General features: G+C 35.9%; 2 protein-coding genes across 2 annotated transcripts; one reads left to right on the top strand and one right to left on the bottom strand.

Annotated features, from left to right (window-relative positions):
- Positions 1–87: 87 nt before the first annotated feature.
- LOC133331477 (mucin-2) lies at positions 88–7,327 on the top strand. The gene is made up of 4 exons (XM_061539872.1): positions 88–162; positions 5,165–5,253; positions 5,321–6,071; positions 6,143–7,327. The coding sequence occupies exons 2-4, from the start codon at positions 5,165–5,167 to the stop codon at positions 7,325–7,327; spliced, it is 2,025 nt and encodes a 674-aa protein (XP_061395856.1). The 5' UTR covers positions 88–162.
- A 6,564-nt stretch (positions 7,328–13,891) lies between these two features.
- Positions 13,892–14,408, bottom strand: LOC133331466 (uncharacterized). Its single transcript, XM_061539862.1, has 3 exons — positions 14,399–14,408; positions 14,099–14,323; positions 13,892–14,025 (listed from the first exon to the last, which is right to left on the bottom strand). The coding sequence occupies exons 1-3, from the start codon at positions 14,406–14,408 to the stop codon at positions 13,892–13,894; spliced, it is 369 nt and encodes a 122-aa protein (XP_061395846.1).
- Between the last annotated feature and the right edge of the window lie 4,811 nt (positions 14,409–19,219).

Below are 19,219 nucleotides of genomic sequence, written 5' to 3'. Positions count from 1 at the left end.
ATGCCGTTTGGGAAAATATAGTTTCAGCGGGCAAGCAGTGAAAAACAATAACAGTAACGAAGGATATCCATAGAACATAATAGTGCTCTGGCGTTAAATTATCAACCAGAGCCGGATAATTCTTACATCATTATAAATACTGAGCCGGAACATTCTGTATCCGTAAGTGTCAAAGATTTTTTTATGTCTTTTTTTAAATTTTGATGTTAAATGTTAAAATCGGTTCATATATATGGGAGCTATATGTACCATATATATTTTCGTACAACTTCCTGTTGTAGCATATAATCAAAATCTTTAAAGAGGTACATTGGTAACCATGTTAACCCTAGTAGCACCTCTTGAGTTTAACCAAAGTGATGAAGGTCCTCTTAAAAAAAAATGAAGAATGTACACTTTTAACCTTTTTCCTAGATATATTTTTTCCAAATGTTTATTTAATTTCATTTAAGAAAATTTACTCAACAATTTCTTGTAGCAGATTTTCTTTGTTAAAATTCCACAACGACAACAACAACAAAATATACAAAATCTTCCCTCTCTCAGGCATTTAGAATATGAAACAAACAATAACAATAAAAAAAATACCTAGCCAGACATGAAAACACCAAAGGGTCCCTAAAAATAACAACAACAACAACTAAAAAAGTCGGTATGATTTTGTAAAAGAAGAGGAGACAAAACAAAAAGCAATAGAATGTATATGTATATGTACATCAATGACGCAGCTAAATGTATTCAAAATGAGTGTGTGTGTGTGTGTGGCGTAGAGATGGGTGTAAATGCTGAAAGGCAATGAAGGACATCCTCATCAAGCTGCCGCTGCTGCTGCGACTACTCATGATGATCTCCTTGATGGTGACGAAACGTTTCCCAGTTGAAGGAAGGAAAACGTAAACTTACACGTGCCAGACAATGAACAACAACTACAACAAAAAATACGCTGTTTATGTCTTCATCTTGAGACTAAAGTCAACTCAATCATCACCACACAGCAGAGAGTAGGTTCCACCATTATGGGAGGGACAATTCGTTTGCCTTGCTACATTGTTTGTTGGTGTGAGCATTTTTATTCCATCTGTCTGGTATTTTGTGCTTTGCACATTTGCGATGCTGCTGGTTGTATGGTTTGTGTATATGTATGTGGGAGCGTATTGAAATTGTAGTTGGAGTATAGGGAACGAAAGTCCTTGAAGCTAAACATAGGCAGACTCTTAAATTGCTTTTATTGACTTTAAGCGGTGATGGAAAGGGGTCGCCTACAATGTAGAATAAATGAGTGCGATGTTTTTTTCTGTTTGTGTTCGCATTTCTTTGTCCTTGTCGTGTTTGTAGGCTGTTTGTGTGGGTGTCTCTGTCTGTGTGTGCGTGCGTGTGTATGTATTTATGTGTCTGCTGCCATAGTCAGCTAAATACTCCTGTCTACTTTTAGGCTCCTGTTTGTGAATTATGTAATATTTATTCTCATACAGAAAACAGCCCACGTACATGAAAGGGCACGCATACACACTTACACACAGCCAGGCAGGCAGGCTGGCATACCTAAATAGGAAACTTTGTTAAAATACTCTTACCCCCATAAGTCGCAAAGGCAAAAACATTTTCATATACCCCTGTATTTATGTTGAAATATTTTTGAAATACTTACAAAAAAGAAAAAAATGGCGTTGCCAGGAAATTGCAACGGCATTTACACGCGAGACAAATATTCTCGGAAATCTGTACAATAATGTTGATGATTTTCAATTATTTAATATCGAATTAAACTAGACTTTAATATTATTTTTAACAAATAGAATAGGGGAAATTAAATTTGTGGTGAAATATTTATTATCATATATTTTATTCCAAAACATAATAAAACAAGCAAAAAATGCGTGCGAAATTTAATGAACGTTGGGACCCTCACATGAGGGCTATGTCAAAACAGAGATCAAGACATTTTTCAACTTCTAATTTTCCTGTTCATAATTTTGTACTGCGTTTCTCACGGAGGCAAAGGAAGAAAGAAAGAACCAAGTTCGAAATCGAAAAGTTGGCAAGGGACATGGGACCATTATATGGGGGTCATGTTAAAAACCAGTAAGGAAAGTAGTAAAGTCGGATGGGGCCGACTATATGATACCCTTCACCACTATGGGTATATTAAACAGGACTATGAAATGAAATAAAATATGTGGTATTTATCTAAATGTGAATCTACCTAGATCTATCCATAAAGTATGTAAATCGACTTCAAACAAATATAAATAGGTCATCCGTTGGGCTATGTCTGTACTTCTAGAAAACGCAACTATATAATTTTATGCTCAATTTTGTACGATGTGCAAACTTTTATGTCAATCTGGCTAACATGAGGAGTTTGATGCCAAATTTACTTGAAATCGGGCGAAAATATATATGGTACGTCAAATACTTAAAATCAATCTATAATAAAAAGGTCTGAATCTATCTAAACCTGGACCGATATTCACGAAACTTGGCAGACATCATTCTAGACCTAAATTATTAGGCTGCACCAAATTTCGTGCAAATCGAAAGATATATAGGGACTTTGGGGCACCATTTACATGAAATCGGACGAAACTATATATGGGAGATATATCTAAATCAGGACCGATTTTCATAAAACTTGGCAGACATCATTCTAGGCTCAATTAAGTACGTTATGCCAAATTTCGTGCAAATCGAAGGATATATAGGGACTTTGGTGGACCATTTACATGTAATCGGACGAAACTATATATGGGAGCTATATCTAAACCTGGTCCGATTTTCTCGAAAGTTGACAGACATCATTCTAGGCTCAATAGTACGTTAGTTATGCCAAATTTCGTGCAAATCGAAAGATATGTAGGGACTTTGGGGCACTATTTACATGAAATCGGACGAAACTATATATGGGAGCTATATCTAAATCTGGACCGATTTTCTCGAAACTTGGCAGACATCACTCTAGGCTTAATTCAGTACGTTATGCCAAATTTCGTGCAAATCGAAAGATATATAGGGACTTTGGTGTACCATTTACATGAAATCGGACGAAACTATATATGGGAGCTATATCTAAATCTGGACCGATTTTCTCGAAAGTTGGCAGGCATCATTTTAGACCTAAATGATTAGGCTGTACCAAATTTCGGGCAATTCGAAAGATATATAGGGACCGTTTACATTAAATAGGTTAAATATATATATATGGGAGCTATATCTAAATCTGAACCGGTTTTTCCCAATTTCAATATGGTTCTTCCTTAGGCCGAATAAGTGACCTATGCCAAATGCACAAAGACATAATACCCTGTACCACAGTGTGGTGAAGGGTATAAAAAAAGACATGGACCAATCTTGCAAATCTTGAAAATAGAATGGCTCCAACGTTTAGGTCATATGGATATGCCAAAATGTATATACATATGTCGTCCTTATTTGTGCTTCCAATAATAATATTATATTTGTTACTAAATATGTTAATGTTAAAGAATTTATTTTCAGCCAATGTTGTAGACTCATGATTTTTTGTTTTTTTTTGTCAATAGCGAAATTTGTTGCATAGCATTTTCTAATGTCCCCCATAAACGACACTGGCAATTAAAAATACGATATATACATATGCATATATATATATATATATATATATGCAACACATATATACGACAGCGTGCTGAAGCAATACCCACATGAGAATTTGAATGGGAAGAGGTGTCCTTGTACGTATTCCCGTATAATTTTCAACAAAATTTTGAAACGATATTCCCCACCTTCGAACATAATATATATTTTTTGGAAAAAAAATTACGATGGGCATATTATTTTGATAATGGGGTCTGCGGTGAAAACTTCAACTCCTGAAAATATAATAAAAATCTGCGATTTAGTTAATTTAAAAAATATAAAAAAACATTTACAATTCCTCTGTTTTATGTTGCTTTCTGACATTCCAGCATGCCAGAGAGCTGACACCCCTTTCAGTGCAACATCTGCTTACCGGTGTTGTTTGGTTGTTTGTTGTTGTTATTTTTGTTGTTTTTACCACATTCATTTGCCTTGGCATAAAGCCAAAATAATATTCTATTTTTTGTTTAGTCAATAACAATTCGCACGAGATTTTTGTCCTAAAAATAAATCGTGGACCAAGCAACATCGCCAACAATAACAACAACAACAACGTTAACAGCAATAAATGTCTGCTAAAATAAAAACAATGCAATAGCGATTCGGTTGGTCGCTGTATGCAGCAACCCAACACAATTCACTATAGACTCTTGTCAGACGTAACGTCTCGACAGATTTATATATTTTACGTTTTCATTCTGTCTGTCTGTCTGTCTGTCTGTGTGTCTGACTGTCCGTGTGGTTTTGTATTATTTTTGTATTTTGTTCGTAACGACCGCATGCCAGTTGTGTTATTGGCTAAGTGCGCGCCAAGTGAAATATTTAAATTTCACCGAAATGAGAACGTGAAAATCTAGAGATCTTGTTTTGAATGTAATTCTTACTATGTATGTATGACCGTTTGTCCGACCAACTAACTGAACGACCATGTGGCAACATAGCCCCAACAAACAAAAAAATACCATAACGAAATAATCGGCTAGAAGTAAATAGAAGATATTTTTACGTTTGTACATTTTCGTGGTTCGTGGGGTTGTTGTAATGGAAAAATGTCCCCAAGTGTCTAGAATTTATGATTCTTTGGTATTCGTTGTTTTTATTGTTTTTGTTGTCTTTTTTTAGCAAAACTAAGAATTTCAGTTGTGGTTCTTAGTTAAAGGAAATATATTAATTTTTTTAGTAAGGTCTCTGAAAATATATTTTGCATATCCCTGCTTTAAAAGGGCCTAAAAAATAATTTAAAAAATCCTTGTTTGTTTGGATCCTGCAAAAATACATCTTTATGGAATCAAATTTTGTTTTGAAACCCTCTAAACATAATTTTGAAAAAATGAACTTTTATATTCAGCACTACTAAAATAATTATTAAAAACCCACTCTTAAAATGTTTACATAAAATATCCTAGCAAATATAAAGATCCTCTTAATAAGGAGTATTCCTAATTTATTTAATTTTTTATTTTTTTTTTCTATTTTTTTCAATATGTTTTTGTTTATAAAACAAACTATAATTAACATCTCATCTATATTTCTATATTTATATTTACAGATGCTATCGGTACAGACAGCCGGCTGTGCGGGAATGGAGCGGCTCGGCGTTCCGACCCGCACCACATTGAATAACCCACCAGACGATAGGTAAACAAATCATACACTTTCCTTACATTCATAATAAACATCTAATAATAGTTTCTATCTTGTTTAGGGGTCAATTTATTTGTAGAATGCACATAGATGCTGCCAGAGATCTGTTGGGTGTACGTAATAGTGATCCGGTGATTTGTGGCAGCAATACTAATAGCCGCCAGCCGCAAACTCACCAACAACAACAACAGCAGCAACAAAATAATCATAATCAACATTACAATAGCAGTGACCAGGCCCACCTCCAGCAGCAGCAGCACCAAAACCACCATCACAAACAACATCACCATCATCAACTTCTTGTTAGACATCGCACAGTGGGTCCAACAACACAAAGTCCAAAATCAGCATCACATCCTACCTCAGCCAGTGTTAATAGTGGCAACAATAGTATTAGCAACAACAACCTTACCAGCAACAATAGTAACAATTACAACAACAATTTATCGCCAATGACCAATAACACGGATGGTAACAGTGGCCTTAGCAAAGGAGCCATTCCAATTGTTTCCAGTGGCGGTAATACCGCCGGTCACACCAATGCCGCCGCTACCCCAAACCACAGTGCCAAGCTAAAGAAAATGTGTTGTGTGGGTGGTAATAGCAGTGATGGTGGCAGTACACTCTCAGCCTGTTGCAGTTCCATCGACTCACAGTGTTCCTTAAGTTCGCACAGTCATGATCATCATCAACACTATCAGCACCAGCTGCAGCAGCAGAGAACGCTGTGCTGTCCCCATCATGTTCCTTTGCCGGATAGCGAATGGATACCCACGGATCAGCGATTGGGGCAAATGCGTAGCAGTTATCAGGTAAGCGCTTATAAAATATTCCATATTTCGACATGATTTTGATTTGTTATTATTTCTGCTCTCCTCCATAGCACTCGGAACTAACACGCTCCTATATTAAACCACCACCCAATAAAACGGTTAAAGATGTTCCAGATCGTTCGTCGTACAACTTTTATTCCTCGGTAGCGCACTGTTCGAACTCCTCAGGTTTGCATTCCTTGACCTCATCCCAATCGTTGCCTCTTGGCAGTTCCACGGCGAGTATGGCCAGCAGTGGCAGTACCACCTCCAGCAGCAGCAGCAGTAGTGGTGGGGGTGGCGCTGTGCCGCAAACAAAATCAAAACCAAATGTGATTACAAAATTCTTCTATCGTAAGAGCTCACCGAAATCTCCCAGTAATGTGGCCACTTCCTCAACAGCTTCCCTGGCGTCGACAACGGGTTTTCCAACAAATACTATGTATTCATTACTGAACTCCTCCTCATCTTCTTCGTCGTCGGCAATGTCGTTGGGCTCTTCAAACTCTTCGCTATTGTCGTCGGTCAGTGGCAATACTTCGTCCACGATGTCTCTGAATTCCCAGACATCGGCCACAACACCTGCTTCGGCCCTGAAAATGGCCCCCTTGGCAACATTGCCCGTCTCAACGGCAGCCACCCTAAAAACAACACCCTGTGATTATGGTCCTACAATGCAACACAACTCAGGAACTACTGGCGTTAATAATATTTCCATAGGTCTGGTGCCTAGTACCCAATTACTGACCACCATTGGAGTATCACATCCCACAGCAACAATAACAACATTCCCACACACCAATGCCATGGAGCGTATACCCACACCACCCCTGTCGGTGACAGTGCCCATTAGCAATGCCTACCACCACCAACAGCAGCAGCAGCACCAACAACAACAAAGGCATCAACAACAACAGTTATTACTTGACTGTTTGGTGGGTGATTCCGTTTCCGTTTCCAGTACATTACAAACCATCAAAAGTAGTTCTTGTAGTCCAACTATAAGTGCCAACGCCTTCAACTCTAATTCCGATAGCAATGTCACTTCCAAAGATGACTCTGTCCAAATGGAATGTCAATCCGGCAATATAACACGCAACAACAGTAGCAGTAGCATGCAAAGTTTATCCTCAGCAGCGGTGACGGCAACACCGGTCGACTGCAATTGTCAACATCCCAATTGTAAATATTGTAGAAGCACCTGCAATACGACCTCTGCAGAGACTGCCTCCCAATCGACGTCATCAAACGCGTAGTAGAAGATAATTTAATAGCGCAGTTAAGCGAAAACAAGATTAAGCAAAGATATGTAACAGAACTTTAAAGGCAATATTAATGTTGGAAAAGTTGGGTCATTTGGAAAAGCAAAAACTTGTCAAGATATTTTTCGCTATGAGAATTATTTCGATATGAAAACACAATTGCAAATAGTAATTAAAATATGGCGTCCAACAAGGATCCATGAAATTGTGCACATTTAGGTAGTGGATTTTTTAAGGGTAACGTTATTTTTACAATGATGTTCCATTCTATTTATGATTTTTTAATTTGCAAATAGATTTTATAATAAAATCTAAATAATGTGGCGCCCAATTGCATTCATTCAGGCGTAAACGTGTAAATTGCTGACAATGTTATGAGTTTGATGATGATGATGATGAGTTTGGCAATGATATGAGTTGATGGAAATTAGCATAACGTCAGCATTTGAATAAAATAGGGTTATTATATACATGTGGGGTATCATAAATGTCCTTTGGAGCACATCAAGTTTTCTGTGAAGGTCTTAGCCTTTAAGCTACGGTCTTAGCCTTTAAGCTACTGTCGGCCGATTAAACCGCATTTTCACAGTTTCATAATATACAATACTTTGAGTTCATTGGTGATCGTTTGTCACGATACCCTAAATATGGTTGCCTTGCGAAAACTGCTCGCACGAAATGTTAATGTTAACAACATTTCAAACTTTCCAATGGCGCCAGAAATAAACATTAAAGATCTTTTAAATCATTTCTGAAAAAGTCTTCCCATGTGGTCCAAAATGAAATCCGTTTTAGCTTGGATAATCCGTTTTAGCTTGGATAACCTTCGTTGTTCATGTCCTAAACAGTCTTCCAATATGGGTCCGACAATTTGGTTCGAAATGTGTTAATGAATTCTGAAACAAAAGCTGTAAATTCAAAATCTCCTGTGGAGGAATAAAAACAAATTAACTTTCAAAATGGCGCCCAAAAGTTGTTCATCCAGGGGGGAATTTTTAAAAATGAGGGAATTTAATGCATTAGCATTCCATTTCGTAGTGTTTATCTATGTGTATTTTATATTGCCTTTAAAAATGGCGCCCAATTAAATCAGTACTGTTTTTATTAAGAATTTATAAAAAAAACAGTGAGCGGAGCAGTATAGTCGGACGGGGCCGACCATATGACTTCCTTCCACGAAAATGTAACTTTCTGTGATACTACATTCTGAGCTTGGGCAATACTTCGCGATATTTGCACCCTCTTGACGACTAGAGGTCAAAAAATATTATTATTACTAATATTCAGTACAGCCCTTATAATTAATTGTCCAGATTTAATTCACCGTGGGTTGTGTTGTAATGTTTTCGGTCCACTTCATCCCAAAATTATTATCTGATCATCACCGAAAATTATAGGCGTTGTCTTTGACCATACCTGGATCCTCATAGAAATTTTCAAAGCGATCCGCGCTTTATTTTCGCCCTCTAATGTGGTAATGGTTTACTAAATAATATATGAATACGTAAGAACCTGTAAATATTGAAGTGTAACTCCCACATCCGAGTACATACGGCAATGTAATTGGTATCAATTTAAAGGTCAACTACTCCTCTTGAACATACTATCAACTTCTCGGATCTAGGACCTTCAGGTGCAAATATATACCCCATAGAACACAATTTTTGTAATTTTTCACACAAAAGTCGGGGTCCATTTGACCCGCCAAATATTGAGCGATCTTTATTAAAACAGGCATGCTTATTCTTTGGCCCGATCCCCTTCTCCATGTAAAAAATCGCGAAGTTTGGGCCATAATTGCGGCCTCTAGAGCGACCAGAAAAACAGGCAAAAATTAAGTATTTGGTCCATTTCATACCCTAAATATTAACCGATCTTTACCAAAAATAATAGGGGTCTTCATTGACCAGAACCCATCCTACATGCAAAATTTCGTGAAGATTGGCCCATAACTGTGGCCTGTATCGTGTTTACAAATTATAATGGACAGACGGCACACATGTCTAGATCGACTCAGCTAGTCGAGATATGACGATTGGTACACCTAAAGGTGGGTCTAGGACCAATATTTCGCGGCGTTACAAACTTTGGGGCTGCACAAAGCTATAATACCCTGACAACATAGTTGTGTAGGGTATAAAAACTTTTATTGAAAAAGTTTTTAATTGACCGTACAATCAGTTACTAGGAATTCATGAAAAATTGTATAAATAATCCTAAAGTTGCAGAGAACAAGTCTTTTTGGAGATTTCTGGAAATAAATGATGTAATTACAATTCATTCTGGCCAAAGTGTTACGATTCATTCTGGCCAAAGGGTCAGAGTTTTCGCCGCATGAGCACATTTACAAGCAAAAAAAAACAGCTATTTGGTTTTCCACATTCACATAAATTCTCATCGGAAATTTCATCTATTGTCTTCTCTCACATTTAAGAGTTCACATTAAAGATCACAACGCTTTTCCAACATTAGCTCAAAGACTGTTAAGTAGATTAATGATAACTAAGAAGAAAAAAAACAGAAAACGATAAGTGTACACTAATTAATATTCTTAGAATTTAGACAATTGGATTAAACCAATAAAAAAATCAAGGAAGAAGCACTAAAACTCTAAACTATTGCAGAATATTGGCGAAAAAATGTTTAATAGAAAATCTAATGAAAATGTCCAACGTTTCGATTTTTTTCGACTATGATTTGATAGAATAAATTCTGATAGTAATATATTAAAAAAACATACAAATATAAATGTCTGTCTGTAAACATACAACTACATATATATAAATAAACCACATACACACACACACATATATATATATATATATATAAACACATATACTATACATACACACCACAACAATCATTTCCATTTGTAACTAATGTCGCTATTAACTATTTTATTTAATATTATTATAAATAAATATTAATTCAGTTAAATAACAGAAAACAAATACATTTGCATGTCGAAGTTATAAGTTCTTGTAAAAAAGGTGAAAACCCCCCTTTTTAAGTTGGTTATAAAGAAAGACATGTGTAAAAACATTTTGAAAATAATTTTGTATTGCCAGAGTTAGTTTCATTTTATTTTTGTTTTTTAGTGTAATTTTTCTCTTTTAGGCAAAATTTTCTTAAAACAAATCTAAGAACTTATTATATTAGTTACGATTTTTTTTATTTTTTACTAAATTAAAAAAAAAATAAAGTATATATTTATTTATTATAGTAAAATCCTAATGGCAATATTTGTAGTTTAAATTGATTTTTGTATTTATGTCATTATCACTATTTTTTATTTTTTTAATTTTATTTCCACAATTCAAATGGGTCCCTGGCAATACCAAAAAAATCAAAATCAAAAAGTATTTTTGTTGTAATTCTTTTTCATTTATATATTTTATAGTAAATAAAATAAATAATTTCAGATGCCAAAAACGCATTATTTAAGACAAATCACTGGTTTTTGTATTAATTATATAATTAATTAGTTTATATTTTATAAAAAAACAAACAAACCTAAAAAAACACCCATACATTTCTAAAATTATTATTCTTACTATTTTAGTTATTAATTATTAGATAATTAATAAAAGAAACAAAGACAACAATTGTTTAAAAAGCAAACACATTGATTCGTATATTTAATATATTTATCTTATTTACAAAATAAAAACGTTTTATTTTTATTTAATAAAATAATTCAATTATTATTATAAAAAAAAAACAATACAAATCACATACAATTTGTTTTTTTTTTTTTTATTTATTGGGGGCAATTTTAAGGTGTTGATAAAATATTTGAAATCTCAACTGAACCTCATTATGTCGATATCATCGGCGTAGGCGAGTAACATGTGTTGTTTGGTGTACAGAGCGCCATTTCTGTTCACTTTTGCCTTTTCCAGCAGGATGTTAAAAAGGTCACACGACAAACTATCGCCTTGTCTGAATCCTCATTCGGTATTAAAGGGCTCCGAGAGGTCCTTTCCGACTTTAACTGCTGATCTTGTGCCTGTTAAAGTTATCCTGCATAGCCGAATTAATTTAGCAAGAATCCCAAACGCAGACATGGCTTTATACACTTCTGAACGGATAGGGCTGTCGAATGCGGCTTTATAGTCGACGAATAGGTGGAATGTGTCGATGTGTTTTTCGTAAGTTTTTTTTTCCAGGATTTGGCGCAGAGTGAAAATCTGATCAATGGTGGATTTGCCAGGTCTGAATCCGCATTGGTATGGTCCAATAATGTCAATGACCATTGGCTTCAATCGTTCACACATCACACTGGATAGCACTTTATATGCGATGGGAAGGAGACTTATTCCTCCATAGTTGGCACATATCGTCTTGTCTCCTTTTTTGTGCACAGGACACAGAATGCTGAGGTTTCAATCATTGGGCATGCATTCTTCTAGTCAAATTGTACTAATCAGCTGGTGCATGCTCCTTACCAGCATCTGACCACCAGTCTTGAATAGTTCGGCTTGTAACCCATCGGCACCTGCTGCTTTATTATTCTTCTGCCGATTGATTGTTATTCTGACTTCATCTTGGCTAGGTGGTATACAGTCTACAGCGTCATCTATTATTGGTTCTGGGGTGTCCACTTCACTGCTACTATTTGATACCAGAAGTTTCTCAAAATGATCCTTGCAGATCCTCAGCACGCTGTCTGTATCTGTCACCAGGAGGATGTGCCTGCACCAAAGCCTTCGGTTTGGTGTTTTACCCGCTGGTAGAATTTTCGGACTTCAATCTGACCCCTGTACATATCGATTTGCTCACGCTCGCACTTTTCTTGCTCTTTCTTCTGAAAATACGTTTCTCCTCTCTCCTTTTCTCCCTGTAGTTCTCCATCGCATTTCGCGTTGTTACTGACCGCAGGGTTGCCATATACGCTGCGTTTTTAATATCAGTAGCATTACGACACTGCTGATGGTACCACGGATTTCTTGATGGTGGTCTTTGGTACCCAAGTGTTGCTTTTGCTGCAGTTTGTAGGGAGTGGGCAATTCTCTGCCATTGTGCTTCTATATTATTATCGGGACAAGGGGTGCTTTCGTTGGGTAAGTTGAGCGGAGTAGGCCTCGGCTATCTGTTGTGTTTGCAGCTTTTCGACGTCAAATTTCCGTGTTACATTAGATCGCACCTTTGCTGCTACATTAAGACGGGTGCGTACCTTGGCTGCCACAAGGTAATGGTCCGAATCGATATTCGCTCCCCGGATAGATCGAACGTCTAAAACACTGGATCGATTTGATTTCTCGTTGTTCGATCGGGAGAAATCCAAGTGGCCTTGTGTATATCGAGATGATTGAATCTGGTGCTGCTAACTACCATTTTTTTGCTGCCGCGAAGTCAATAAACCTCATGCCGTTGTCTGATGTTTCTTCATGGTGGGACCAAAGATATTTTCCCTTCCGATTTTCGCATTAAAATCTCCTAGCAGAATTTAAATGTCATGGCCAGGGCAACGGTCATATGCTGCTTCTAGGCGCTCGTAAAATATGTCTTTGGTCTGTTCATCTTTATCTTCGGTCGGAGCATGGGCGCAAATGAGACTGATGTATAAGAACTTCGCTTTTAAACGGATTATAGCAATTCGCTAATCTACTAAAGGTCTTTTATTCTCCTGTTAACCATAAATCCGCAGCCAAATTCATGTTTCGTTTCATGGCAGCTATAATACAGGGCGTAATCATCTGATTTACTTACACCAGTCCCTTTCAAACGCATTTCCTGTAAGGCAATAATATCGGCTTTGTACTTCTTGAGTACATTCGCCAAAGCGAACAATGCGTCTGTTCTGTACAACGTGCGCACATTCCAAGTGCAGATTCGCAGATCGTGGTCCTTTATACGTTTGCGGGGGTCATCAACATTAGGGGGGTTTGGTTTTTCTTTTCTTTGCTTTTTCATAGTGGGTTGGATTTTCCGAGAGTGGGCCACTAACCCGATGCCTCAACCCATTTTTTATAATTCTTATGGGTGAACTCGCGGCACATATTAGCTCACTATTTCATCAGTTGATCAGAGCCGTTGCTCTGCTCTATCATCCCCTACGCCACGCTCTCGCATGAATTAGTCTTTTAATTAAAAATTCGACTTATGACTCTTATAATTCTTATTCTCTGAAAGTCCGGGGAAAGTATTCTTGAATATCCTGCTTATTGCTCTGAATGTCCTTCGTAGAAAATTCTCTTCTATTTCTGGTTTATATATTCCTAAAATATAGATGTATTTTTGTTTACGTAAATGATAGAATCGTAAGTACTGGGAAAACTATTTGTGCCAGCCCTTGAAAATATATTCTGAAAACCATTCTTATATAGCTACGGCTGTCCTTGTAATTTGTTTTTCATACATAAACCAAACCTAAAGACTTTCTTCTTTCTTCTAAAAAGACAAAAAAAAAGTTCTTTAGTAGCACCATTTAAGTTCTGAACTCCTTCAAATGTTGTCAATCACATTAACCATTCCACAGTATTTTGTTTAATATTTTCTTCCATTTCTTGTGTGTATTTTATTTATTTAAAAAATTATTTTACAAAATTTCTATTTCTATCCAATAATTATTGCATTGTAAGGTGTATCTGTTATCCTTTCTCCGGGCATATCATAAATCGGTGATTTATATTTAATAGATTCCTCCCATTGTTTATATATCGGTTGCTTTGTGTGCCAGCCAACAAATGCTAAAAGAAATATAATTACAACAATTTATTAAATCTCTTTTCACTTCGGAGAAATGTATGAGTTTGATCTAACCATTAGATGTTTTTGGCAATTCCACATGTTCCAATTTGTTATCATCCACTTGCTGAAGGTTTTTAGCATCCTTCAAATATTTACTCTGTTCCTTTTGTAAGCATCTCAACAAATGCACGTCCGAATGAGGTCTACCACAGCGACAGCGTGCCAATAGTGAATTATACATGCCAGGGGAAAGAAAGTGCCCATCACCCTCTTTGGTGTATCTGTAGGGTTCCAAATCTGTAATAAAAGGTTTTCAATTTATGGACAAAATAAAAAAAAAAACTCTTTGTAAATCCATATGTTGTTCTGTACTCGAATACATTTTCAATCTCTCACCTGAAGTTTTTAATTGTTCTTTTATTTGTTGGCTTAAATTATTTGGATTGTACATGTCGTTCCATGGGGTTTCATTGTAAAATTTCAACCATTTTCTGGGATAATTACGACGAGCTTTAAACTCCATATCTATTTGTTCTTTACTAGAAAATATATATATTTTAAAAATTTACAATTTTATATATGTTTAAATTCAACACTTACACCTTGCCAACATATTTTTGAGGATCGGCTTGCATTTTGTTTAGCTTAAAATTTTTTGGTTACCTTTTACAACCTCTGCTCTATACTGGTATAAAAATTATTAATTTCTGACTTTGATGTGTTTACTATTTGGTTACCATGCAAAACATTTTCGAATGAATAGTTTCCATGGTATGTTTGGTCTATTCGTTGCCAATTGTATTTACATTCATTTAAAAATCCTTCTACATTGCAAAGCATAGACTGGTTTCCTGTAGACCAAAGTGCAAGTCGATAAGCGTGGATTTTAAAGAATCAATTTCAAAAGACTATCAGAGTCTCCAGCCTAATATTTTTATACCCTTCACCAAACTGTGGTACAGAGTATTATGTCTTTGTACATATGTTTGTAACAGGCAAAGGGAAACGAGATAAACACATGCTTCCTTTTGAGAATATGCATAGAATCATTTTTTAAGTCGATTTATGCATGTCCGTCCGTCCGTCTGTCTGTCGATGTTAAATTGTAAACAAAGTACAAAGTGCATAGGTCACTTATTTGGCCCAAGGACGAACCCTATTGAAATTGGGAAAAATCGGTTCAGATTTAGATATAGCTCCCATATATATTTTCGTCCGATTTAAGGTAAATGGTGCACAAAAGTCCCTAAATATCATTCGATTTGCACGAAATTTGGTAAAACGTACTGAATTGAGCCTAGAGTGATGTGTGCCAAGTTTCGTGAAAATCGGTCCAGATTTAGATGTAGCTCCCATATATAGTTTCGTCCGATTTCATGTAAATGTTGCACCAATGTCCCTATATATCTTTCGATTTGCACGAAATTTGGAACAGCGTACTGAATTGAACCTAGAATGATATGTGCCAAGTTTCGTGAAAATCGGTTCAGATTTAGATATAGCTCCCATATATATTTTCGTCCGATTTAAGGTAATTGGTGCACCAAAGTCCCTATATATCTTTCGATTTGCACGAAATTTGGCACAGCGTAATGAATTAGGTCTAGAATGATGTGTGTTAAGTTTCCTGAAAATCGGTTCAGATTTAGATATAGCTCCCATATATATTTTCGTCCGATTTAATGTAAATGGTCCACTAATGTCCCTATATATCTTTCGATTTACACGAAATTTGGCACAGCGTAATTAATTGGGCCTAGAATGATGTGCTCGATTTCATACAAATGGTACACCAAGGAACCCAAGTCCGTTCGATTAAGATGCAATTTTTCAAGGACTACAGAATTGTATGTTTATATGTTGTTTTACATTTAGTCCACACATTTAATTTCGTAATTTCTTCAGGATATTGTACATATGAGAATATCTTGTATTTACCCCAAGTGGTGAAGAATATCATATAGTCGGACTTTACTACATTCCTTACTGGTTTTATTTAAAAAATGATATTCAAAAAGGAGTACTCAGCAAGAGTGGAGTCTGCTCGATTTCGAGCGTATTTCACTGCCACTCTAAAACGAGCGAAGCACTTGCGCTCTTATTTGAGTGGCAGGGAAAATAGAGTATACTCGATTTATTTTTTCTACTCGCAGGAGTACTCCCGCTCGAATTCGAGCAAGTTTCACTCTTTACTCGATTTCGGAGCTCTAATTTCCGAACCATAAGCGTAGATTTTTAAAAGACTATTAGAGTGTAGATTTTTTCAAATAATATTGTTTAATAAGCGTGGATTGTTCAAAATGTTTCTGTAAACTTGGCAGAAATGGCAAAAACTTTTAATCAGCGCCATCTATTGATTTAATGATTCAAATAGCACACACCCGTTTTTCAAGCGTATAACGTCGAAAAGTATAACATTTAAATAAATGGTCGTAGCCCTACAAAACGGGTCTCATATGAAATAAATAAATCTAAAAAAATCCATGTTGCTGCCATGATGCTTTTCACTTTTCTGTTACCATGTCAAGTCCGTTAAACCACCTTGAACATGGTTGTAAAACATATATTCTGTCCTAAATAAATTCGTTTCGTGTGATTTGCATCTTTAACGTTACGCTTTCAAAAGTAATGAACAATCCCAGAAAATTCCGATTTTCTGTTAACATGGCCAAATAATCTTTAATAATCTCGAACAGTGTATGTTCTAAGTTATTAATATCCCTTGTATCATTACGCATTCAAAAGTTATATTTAAAAGTTATAAAATACCGATGGTTTTCTCTAAATTTGGCCGCACTGCAAAAATTTGTCGCCAGCGCCATCTTTCGAATGGGTAGATTCAAAAATCGATTATGCCAAATTAAAAAACTTATTTTTCCTATAACTTTTGACCTACTGTAGATCTTTAAATAGAATTGTTATCATGTGAAGGGTACAATTTAGTATTGAAATTTTCTATAATTTCCCTCGGCAATATTTGCGTTATAAGAATCGTTTGCTGGTCGTAGTAATGAAGATTACTTACACTTTCATATGACATCCATGTTTGTTCAAATGCGATTATCTGTTCAAAATGTATACGCTTGGAAGTTAAAAAAACTGATTTGCACGATTTGAATCATGCCCATTAATAGATGGCGCTGACGACGGGTTCATAAAAATTGTATACCTAATTTCTTTTTGCTATAACTTATTTTCGAATTTGCTGGTATTCAAATGAAAATGGTTTTATATGAAACTAGCATATGCCCGCAACTTCGTTAGCGAATGTAGGAAATATTTAAACATGTATTAACATATTATTTTATTTTCACAGCAAACTGCATATGTCAGAAAAAAAACAATCCACATATTATTATCGACTATAAATTACATTTGCGTACAATTTAGTACCAAATTTCATTATTCGAGCTCTAAAGGTTCGCCCAAATTCAAATTTTCATTTAGCACACATTATTTCCATAAGTACTCTCTTTAACCCTCCAACAAAACCTCATGCATACCTCGATCCTACACCACCACAATGATTCCAAATTCAAATTTCAGGATTCCAATACCATTGGTTCACCCACAATTCAAATTGTACCAAATTTAGTACACAGTAGTACCAATTTCTAAAACTTCCTACATACCCCAATCCTACACCTCCACAGTGATCCTAAATCAAAATTTCATGAATTCAACTCTACCGCTTCACCCACAATTTAAATTGTACCAAGTTTAGTACACAGTAGTACAAATTTCCAAAACCTCACTCCTACCCCAAACCTACACTCCAACAGTGATCCTAAATCCAAGTTTCAGGATTCCAACTCTATTGGTTCACCCACAATTTAATTTGTAGCAAATTTAGTACACAGTATTACGAATTTCTAAAACTCCCTACATAACCCATTCGTACACCCCACAGAGATCTTAAATCCAAGTTTTAGGATTTTAATTCTATCAGTTCACCCACAATTCAAATTGTACCAAATTTAATACACAGTAGTGCCAATTTCGAAAACTTCCTACATACCCCAATCCAACACCTCCACAATCATCCAAAATCAAAATTTCATGAATTCAACTGTACCGCTTCACCCACAATTTAAATTGTACCAAGTTTAGTACACAGTAGTACGAATTTCCAAAACTTCCTACTTAACCCAAACCAACACCTCAACAGTGATCCTAAATCTATGTTTCAGGATTCAAACTCTATCAGTTCACACACAATACAAATTGTACCAAATGTAGTAGTATTTAGTACGAATTTCTAAAATGTCCTACATATTTCAATCTTTTTCGTACACATAATAATTTGCATTCCAAATTTGAAGTTTTTACCTCAATCCATTCACATGCTACGAAATTGTACCAAATTTACTACATTTCAGTACTTTTGGATAGTTATAGTTCGAACTTCCATTAGATTTATAAAGTATGTAATATTAGATTCTGTGGGAGGTACAAGGGCAAATGGCCTGATCTGTTCCATCTTCGAAATTCATTTAAGTTAAAAATATTAGGTTGTGAAAAAATTTGGTTCAAATTACATAGTCCGTTCGCTTGATATTACAAAACTAATTATACCCTACACAACTATGTTGTCAGGGTATTATAGCTTTGTGCAGCCCCAAAAGTTTGTAACGCCGCGAAATATTAATCCTAGACCCACCTTTATGTATACCGATTGTCATATCTCGACTTACTGAGTCGATCTTGACATGTGTGTCCGTCCGTCCGTCTGTCTATTATAATTTGTAAACATGATACAGGCCACAGTTATGGATCAATCTTCACGAAATTTTGCATGTAGGATGGGTTCTGGCCAATGAAGACCCCTATTGTTTTTGGAAAAGATCGGTTAATATTTAGGGGATGAAATGGACCAAAAACTTTATTCTTGTCGGTTTTCTGGTCGCTCCAGAGGCCGCAATTATGGCCCAAACACCGCGATTTTTTGCATGGAGAAGGGGATTGGGCCAAAGAATAAGCATGCCTGTTGTGATAAAGATCGGTCAATATTTAGCGGGTCAAATGGACCCTGACTTTATGGTCAAGGACAACGCCTATAACTTTCGGTGATGATCAGATAATAATTTTGGGATGAAGTGGACCGAAAACTTAACATTTTTTTTGAGTCGATCAAAAAAAAGTAGGCCACAATTGAAAGCCCAACATCACTACAATCTGGACAAATATAGCCCT

Source organism: Musca vetustissima, unplaced genomic scaffold (assembly GCF_032173495.1).
Source record: "Musca vetustissima isolate MV318-11 ecotype Yass unplaced genomic scaffold, APGP_CSIRO_Mvet_v1 utg1757, whole genome shotgun sequence".
In the NCBI taxonomy this organism is placed as follows: domain Eukaryota; kingdom Metazoa; phylum Arthropoda; class Insecta; order Diptera; family Muscidae; genus Musca; species Musca vetustissima.
The sequence above is the reverse complement of the archived record's forward strand: the minus strand, read 5'-3'. Positions and strand labels throughout refer to the sequence as shown.